Source organism: Plasmodium inui (genome assembly GCF_000524495.1).
Source record: "Plasmodium inui San Antonio 1 unplaced genomic scaffold supercont1.1, whole genome shotgun sequence".
In the NCBI taxonomy this organism is placed as follows: Eukaryota; Apicomplexa; class Aconoidasida; order Haemosporida; family Plasmodiidae; genus Plasmodium; species Plasmodium inui.
Window position 1 is genome coordinate 944,760 of NW_008481835.1, and position 8,753 is coordinate 953,512.

The following is an 8,753-nucleotide window of genomic DNA, read 5'->3' on the forward strand; positions in this document are numbered from 1 at the left end:
GGACCAATGTGAGCGCTTCTTTTTAAGCCGCATCGGTCGAGCACGCACCAAAGCGGCCGGGTTTCTTGCACAAATTTTATTTTCCCACTCGAATGTTACTTTTTCTGTGTTTTCATTTTCCCCCACCCCCCGATGTTCACCACTTCTTTCCCTGAGCGCGCCTCTAAAAGGATAACAGAATGCCCCGGACGTATTCGCGCTTCTCCCTGTCGCTCAATGCGTCGAAATATTTCGTGTTGAGGGGGCGCACATTATAGCCAAACAGTTGCAAATGGCCAATGACGATTTTGGAATCGCCGAGTTGTCTGATTATTTCATTTCTTGTGGTATCCTGCGTGAGCATGATAACTTGCCTTTTGTCTCCCCTTATTAAAATGTCCAGCACATAGGGGCAATAAATATCAACTGAAACGTCGTGTCCAATTTTGAACTCATCGAGGATTTGGGAAACGGAAGAGAGAATTTTGGAGAAGGAAAACATATTCTCCTTTCTTTTTAAAAAGAAGATTTTCAAACATTCCAAGACGCAGAATTTAGGTAAATCATACTCCATCCATTTGAACTGGATCATATGAGATAACCACAGCAGGCAGACTTGATTTTTCTTTTTTTCCCAGTATGTACTTTTTCCAATTTTTCTCCAAACAAATGAGAAGAAATACGTATTGACATGATACAGATTCGATAGAACTAACGCGTAAGAAATATTAATTGCTGTCTCTTCGTCGATCTCTTCAATGTAATCTTCCAGATAGTTCACAACTGCTGTGATGCACTGATCGATTCCCTTGTGGGGGAAGTGGAAAAAGGCCAAAGACTCCATTAAAATGGACACCTCTTTTAGGGTTAAGGAGCACTCCCTTCTGTTAATATAAAGCTGGTTAAAATATGGCTCAAACTTTTCTGCCGCGAAGATGATACAGCTTTGGAACAATAAATTCATCCTTTTGAATGAATTTAAAATGAGGAAAATATCTTTGTAGGAAAATTTATCAAAATTTTTCTCCATCAGCTTGGAAAGGTGGAAAAAAAATCGATCATGTTCTAGTGCAAAAATTCGATTCTTGGAAAACGCATCAGCTATCATGCTGAAATTGGTGGGTGTCAGATATTGCGTGTAGTAATAAATAACTTTCTCGCTCATTTTAAAAAAGGAAGGATTGTACACATAAACGTGTTTGTAAATTTCTACGCTTTGGAGGAAGAGGTCGAGGTTTAGGAAAATGGGACAGCAGTAGACAGGCCTCTCATTTTGGGGGGGGGTTCCCCAGCGAGGAGATTCACTGGGGGGCATGCATCCCAAGCCATTATCTAAGCTGGTACCTCCTACACTATCTTCTGTGCAGCTTTCCTTCCTGTTCTGAACTGGGGTACCTCCCCGATGTGGTGCGTTTCCCGTTAAGTTTATTCCCTCTTCGGGGGCCCTCCCCAGGGGGGCGGTTAAAAAATTCTTTTTCGAAAAATATTTTTCACTCAAGTTGAGAGACGAAAATATTTCGTCACTCGACAAGGGATAGTTCACATCATACTTATAATTCATGTAGACATAACTTCCTAGCTGTTCATGCACAATTTCGTTTCTTAATTGGATAAAATTATTTAACAAGACGCTGTTTATCAGCCTGTTATATATGTCTAGGTTGTAGTATCCAGCCCAAATGTACGTGTTAAAGCATTGAAGTAGTAACTGGACCACCGAATGGATCTGCACGATTTTTTGATTGCCATTTTGGAACTGTTCCTTAATATACGCGTCGAAATTTTTTAGAGGATTCATAAACGAATTGAAGAGGAGGAAGTGCTTGTAATTTAACTCCTTCAGGGATATCAAAATGTGGCAGATGGACACGACATCAAAGTGCTTTCTATTTTTGTATATATCATCTATGAGCAAGTTAAATCGCTCATCTCGAACTATGATTTCCTCGACTTTTCTGTTTTTCTCAAAAAAATTTTCACTTTCTAGTAACTCCTTGTTTTTTAGGACGTCGAAAATGTGTTGGTACCTTTCTATTAAATTTTTTTCAATTTTGTCAAATCCGGAAAAATCTCTACTTTTGCACAGCTCAGAGTTGCTCCTACTGAGTAGATGTTCGTCTGATTTACTTGCACGGCTAGTTTCTCGTCTGTCTGGTGAGTCTTCTAAGTGGTTTTCTCCTGTCACATGCCCCGTTCCTTCTTCCCCCCCTTCTTTTGCCTTTACAAATCTATTCGTGTACGTCCTAAACGGTATACTCACATGACTTTCGCCTTCGCTTTTGCTTTTCTTCCTCTCCTGATTAACAAAACCGGCTAGCATCCGTATTGCCGTTATCAAATTCTGTAGGAATAAAGCTCCCCTGTGCGTTATAAGTATGGAGAGAATGTCTTCGTACGTTTGGCACTTTAAGATGCTCTTATCCATCTGCATGCATATTTCGTTTATATAGATCATCGAGTTGGTTTCGTCTAAAATTTTTTCAATTGAGCTCGTCTCATCGGGGCCCTCATTTGAAACTTTAAACTGCGTTAGCGGCTCTGCGGACTGACTGCACTGCGCAGTTGCGATCATTCTACTTCCCCTACTGGGACATATGCCAACATGGTAGGACGAGTCATTTTTACATCTTCCCCTGCTCTGATATCCTACCAGCGTCACGCCGTGGTGAATTTTTCTTGTTCTTTGCTGTGTTCCATGTGGGCTGAGGACACTTCTCCTCCGTATGACATATATGAGGCCCCTCTTCTGCCCCTGTGTGACGAAGTTGTTTCTCTTCCTACGTTGGATTAACTGAAGTAACAATTTTTTTAACATTTAAAGCTGCTTTTACTTTTCAACGTGGAGCTCTCTGGCATGGTTAAGGCGGTCGCACATGTTTCCGTTGCGTGGGTGTCAGCGTTAATGCCAGCGTGGATGTGCATACATTCTTGTATGTCACCCCGTGTACCTATGACACACTGCGCAGATAACTTCCAAGTGTTCCTCTCCCCTTTTTGTTCACGCGAAAGTCGCTTGCCGTTGTTTTACAGTAATGGAGAGGGGCTTTCCAAATATTTACTCATGGAAAAAAATCGGGAACCTCCTGTCACCACTTTCTTTTTCTTTTTGCGTACGATTTGGTGATAGTGCGAAAAAAGAAGAACCTATGCTGCTACGACCTCACGGCGAAGGATGAAATGTTTTTTTTTTCCCTGCCCCATTTGTGCCAAGGAAGAGTCAGGAAAGTCCTTAAAAATTTTTTCATGAAAGATGTTGTTTTATCTTGGAGAGAAACCAAACGGATCCGTTCTACCATTCACGCGGTGCACATCAGCGAGGAGGCTCTCCTAAGTGTGTGCTTACCGTGCAAGAGTGGTTACGCGGTTGGGGTCCAGCGAAGGGCAGAAATTAGCACGCGAGTGGCAGGCTGGATTTTTTAGCGTTCATTTTGAGCGGCCAGTTTGAGCAACCATTTTGAGCGACCATTTTGAGAGACCATTTTGAGAAGCCTTCTTGGGATGCCTAGTTTTCCCCCACAACACTTATCCTTTCCAGTGAGCTAGGGGAAACGCGGCGAGACCCCTCAGATGAACGCCCTCCTTTCCTACAGCGAAGTTACATGCAACCATCTTCTAAGCGTTTTGCAGATGCAGCGTTGGTGCGAATATTTCTATATGAATTGACTGGTGCGCAGTAGCCAGGGGGGATCCACGAATTGGGCTCATGGAGGGATACGTAAACTCAACTAGGCACAATTACGTACACTGTCACTCCCGCGGCAGCCGAAGTGGCACTGGCTAGCTGATCTTACCAGTGTGAAAAGAACAGTGATAATGGCTTCATTCCACCCCCGAATACCGCTGGGCCTTGTTGCACGATATTTGCGTGGCTTCTCGCCCGTCGAGGGGAAAAGATACATTACCTGCCACTCCCTGCGAAACCAAGGGAGCTTAAAAAGTGTGGATGATGAAGCTTTCAATTTGCTTGCGTCGCATTACAAAAATGGGAACTGTCTAAACTTATCCGTAAGTAACAATATCATCCCGAAATATTTACGGGAATATTTTTCACTCGACTTGAATAAAAGCCTTTCCTTCGATGTGAGACATTTAAGGATGATTGAAGACATGGCATTAAGTTCGTTCCACTTGGAGCCAAAATATTGGGGATGTACATTCGGCGTAAACAGCACTGTTGATTACCCCCCCGGAGAAGTGGATAATCCCTTCACTTTCACTTTATTTCGGAGTCTTACTAATTGCAAAAATTGCAAAGGTAGAGTAATGAACATAAGTTTTGCCTTATCAGAGGAGGGGGAAGAAGCAAATAACCCTCTCACAGAAAACTATTACGACTGCGTTAATGTAAAAATTAAGGACAAAGTTGATTATGAGCAGATACATAAAATATATGACGCGTTTAACCCTCATTTGGTACACGTGGACGAAACGAACAACCCTCACAATTTTAATTACGATTTTTTCAGCAGCTTGAAAGACATAAACAAATGTGTAGTCATTACAAATATTAGCAATAAGGGTAGTTTAATTTCGCACGATTTTATTCCCTCTCCTTTTAAGAATTGCGATGTTGTGTATACCTACTTTAACGAAAATATGAGAGCACATAACTGCCATGTTATTTTTTACAAAAAGGGGTATAAGCAGATGGACACGGAGGGAAAATTAATCCATTATGAGTATGAAAAAAAACTGAAAAATCATTTTCTCCCCATTCGGGTAAATAACACAATTTTTTCCTTTATGACGTCGTTCAGAATGATGAAAAATGCCGAATTTAAGGAGTACGTAATTCAGTCCAAAGAAAACACGCGTGCACTTTTGTCCCACTTAAATAAGGATTTTTTTAACATACAATATACGCAAAATAGTAACTTCCTAAATTTAAATTGCACAATTTCCCCTTTTAACGTGTACGAATTTCACCAATTCTGCAAAGAATTAAACATTTTTTTTGACATCCTTAATCCATTTAAGTATGCCCAGAAATCTTTTAATGTTGGAACAAATTATTTGACGAGCATGGGTCTCCTGGAGGGTGACATGAAGACTGTAGCGGAGTTCTTAAACCGGACTCTTTCGCTATATCTTTGTGCAAAGCGGCAGGCCAATTGCGCCAGCAACGAATTTATGCAATTTTTGAAACAGACTTATGTGACGTCTCCCAATATGTTGTCCCTTTCGAACGACATTTTTTCTTTCATTTCGTCTTTCCCGGATGTGCACAGTTGACAGGTTTGCTCACCCATTGCGTGTTTTTTTTTTTTTTTTTTGTGTAACTTAATTTTGCAAATGTGACTTGCGGCACGGAGTATCTGGACCATTCCCAGGGTGGCTGTTGTTTACTTGTGTGTAATCAGAAGTGGATAAGCGGTGGATAAGCGGTGGATAAGAGCTGCATAGGAATGTACATACAGCGACGTGAGGCGTATGTGCGAAGGTGTACTCAAGGGCATTCCCATACTTATTCGTCGTCTCTCCATTTTGTCGTTTGCCCCATTTTACCGCTTCCCACAAAAAAAAAAATTAAAGTCAAAACCACAATAGACGCCAAAATGAAAAAGAACCCCCCAGCGTGGACATAGAACTTACCGAGTGGGCAGAAATGAAACACCCAAACAGATGCCCATTTGACGGGACACGCAAAAATAAAATAATAGCAGATTTGGTGAGAAAAAATAACCCTCCCTTCATCATCGCGCATACGCTCTGAAATGTACTTGAATCATTTTTAAAACTTTCTCATATGACAGAATGGGGTGCTGCAGCGTTCGTTCCATCGTATGTCTTCGTCACCAAAAGGGTGCACACTATAGCGAAAGCGAGATTGCAGCTACGGGTGCGCACAGAAATATAGGGAAATATGTGAACTCATGCTCAGGTGAGCACACGTCTGGGGTGTTCTCCACGCATACTTAATGGTATCGAGTGGGAGATCCAACTTTTGGGCGTTGATCCATTTCGTACAGGTGGCCAAGGGGCAAAAAAACCCCCTCTGGTGCTGATTCATTAAAGAAGAAAGAAGCAACGATCGCGTGCGCCAAGAGGTATCAACACAAATAGCACCTACGTAAGAAGCCCTGAAGAAACACTTCTCGCTTAAAAGAATTCGAAGGAGACATAAATAAAAAGGAAACTCTTTTGTCACTTAAAAAAAAAGAATGAAAAAATAACATTTTCGTTGACATGTCAATGATACACACTACAAATTTAAAAGAAAACCCTTTTGTATCCCCTTTTCAGTAGAATCATCCTTCAGCACCCCTCTCCAAAAAAAAAAGAGGAAAAAAATGCAAAGCCAGAGAAGCTGGTAAATGTGTGGCAAATGAATTATTAAAAATGAAGGGAATGTTTGCGTAACGTGTCATAGCAAAAGTTCTGCCTCCTTTTTTTCTCTCCACTCGATTGCCTTTTGTCTAGCTAGTTGAACCGACTTATATTCTGAAGGGGGAGGTATTAAGGGGGAGGCGTATAGACATGTGCGAAAGAACGGGGAAACATAGCGGCTTGGAGCGCACACGAGGCGAATCCGAAGATGCTCGAAGTGTGCATCGTTACGCTTAAAAATGAAGAAGCGCTGAAGCAGTGTTAGACGGCAGAGATCCATACAGACGCACACAAATATAAATACACGCATATGTGTACAGTTCGCCACTCTGTTCAGTTGACCGCCTCGTCGGCTGCACCTCTTCCTATAGCTATGCTCATCTCTCCTCGACGCGCCTCCTTTACCATTGACTGAAAATCCCTTCGTTTGAATCTTCCCGTTTTCCTTCCAGTTCGCCCTCCAGAGCTTCCTCGACTTGTCATAATAAACTCCCTTACGGGCCTCAAAGGATGCAACAACCCCGTCTATCTCGAGGTCGTAGTAGCCTGTTCTCTTCTTCGGCTTAGGGTTTGCGGGAGTGTTTGAATCTTTTACCTTGTGATTTTCTTTCTTCTTCGCGCACATCTTTTTGACCTTCTTCGAGGTATCGTTCGGTGAATTGGAAACCCTATTTTGGGAGGATACACTAGTTGTTGTAGCCATCACGCTTGGTGAAAGCATCGCATTTGGTGGTCCCCCTGCGTTTGGCGTGACCACTCCATTTTTTGCTTCCTCCAAATCACACAAGTCAAAGATATACGTAGGGATCTCCATCGCCTGGATGATATACGATTTATGTTTCTGGTTTTCCAAAATGTCCAAGGAATTTAGAAACTTCTTAATGTCCATTGAGTTGTTAAAATTCTTCCCATACCAGGGTTGGATAAATTCATTCATATTGACATAAATGTCTGGGCTCTTTTCAAATGAACGGGAATATTCGTAATCATTTAGACACTCCTGTGTAAATATGAATGGCTTGTAATTAGGCTCGTGTACCTTCCTGAGTTCATCTAGCTCGTCTACAATAATTTTTAGCATAAAAAAATCCAAGTGCTTAACAGTTTCGATATTTAAAGACCGAAATATCAAGATGTATATTTTTAACTCTTCGATACAAATGGTCATAATTTTTTTCCAATGAAAAAAAAAATTCGCTTCGTATTCTCCCCAGATGGGTATCTTTTTCCTTATTTCTAGCAACAAATCGTAGCAATTAATTTGGTGATGTAAAAACAATTCCATGTGTACTTTTTTTCTCGTCAGGCTGTTGAATTCTATATATTTTCTTAACTCGTTTTTGTAGTTTTTTGTACAATTCGTTGTAGAATGATTATCTTTTTTTTCTTTACCTACTATGTTCTTTCCATTTTCGTAGTCGTCTTCCTCCTTGATTTTTTTCTCTATACTTTTTTCTTCTGCATCTTCTTTTATGCTCCCCCACTGTACAGAATCGCACCGTCTGATTTCCTCACTTCTGCTTCGGCATGGATTCCTCGGTCTATCTTTTCCTCCTTTTGGCAGCTCTTTACAGTAAGCGTCTTCCCTTCCAGTTTGCAACTGAACATTATATAGAAAGGCGTTCTTTCCTATGCCCGTCCTTTCGACAACTTCGTCCCCCTCCTTATCATCATCCGTGTCGGAGGGTCTCGATTTATTCGTCACATAATCGTTCAGCGTGGATTCATTGAAACATGGGTAACTAAAATTGCTGGTGTCATTTGCGGTTGCATTTGTGGCGACATTTGTGGCAGTCACCCCGTGGCCATTTGGTAGCGTATTGGCTCTATCCACGTCGTGCATATTCTCTGTCATAGCGGTGTTAAGATTGTAATTTTTGTCCCGCTTCACCTTCTCAACACGAATTATTCTGTTAACATGGCTCTCGTTCAAATGCTCCCTATCGTCAAGTGTCAGTGTGTCCCCCAGACGATGTGTATTAATTGTTGTCTCGTCTAGCATTATTGACGTTTCATAATTTATATCATCGTTTACTCCATTTATGCACTGAATCATGTACCTGTTTTCATTCTTATAAAAAATTGGTTTGTCTCCTTCGTATTTATGAACCGTCTTACTTTTGCTGCACTTCCTTTCATGCGTATGTCGAAAGTTCCCCTTGTCTGCTCCCCTCTCATAGCTGGAGTTGCAAACTTGGCTATCGCTTCTAGCGGGGCCTCCGTTGCTAGAGGGACTTTGGTTGCCATCTCGGCTGCCATTTGGGGTTCCACTTCGACTTCCACTCCTGCTGTAATCGAAGGTGTGATTCGTGTACTCCCATTTCTCTTTGTCCCCACCTTCGCTGTTATACACCCCACTCGCATTGTTCTCCACTAACGAATCCCCACTTGACATGTTGCAACCTTGGTTAATTTTTCCCTCGTGCCACTGGTTGCATATATGATAG

General features: G+C 41.7%; 3 protein-coding genes across 3 annotated transcripts; 1 reads left to right on the forward strand and 2 right to left on the reverse strand.

The window, feature by feature from the left end:
* Window positions 1–163: 163 nt before the first annotated feature.
* Window positions 164–2,794, reverse strand: C922_00221 (hypothetical protein; the record flags this gene model as incomplete). The annotated part of the gene is made up of 1 exon (XM_008815838.1): window positions 164–2,794. One exon carries the CDS (start codon window positions 2,792–2,794, stop codon window positions 164–166), a length of 2,631 nt encoding a protein of 876 aa, XP_008814060.1.
* A 998-nt stretch (window positions 2,795–3,792) lies between these two features.
* On the forward strand, window positions 3,793–5,211 carry C922_00222 (hypothetical protein; the record flags this gene model as incomplete). The annotated part of the gene is made up of 1 exon (XM_008815839.1): window positions 3,793–5,211. One exon carries the CDS (start codon window positions 3,793–3,795, stop codon window positions 5,209–5,211), a length of 1,419 nt encoding a protein of 472 aa, XP_008814061.1.
* Window positions 5,212–6,343: 1,132 nt separating this feature from the next.
* On the reverse strand, window positions 6,344–8,701 carry C922_00223 (hypothetical protein; the record flags this gene model as incomplete). Its single annotated transcript, XM_008815840.1, has 2 exons — window positions 6,344–6,420; window positions 6,712–8,701. The coding sequence occupies 2 exons, from the start codon at window positions 8,699–8,701 to the stop codon at window positions 6,344–6,346; spliced, it is 2,067 nt and encodes a 688-aa protein (XP_008814062.1).
* Window positions 8,702–8,753: the final 52 nt, after the last annotated feature.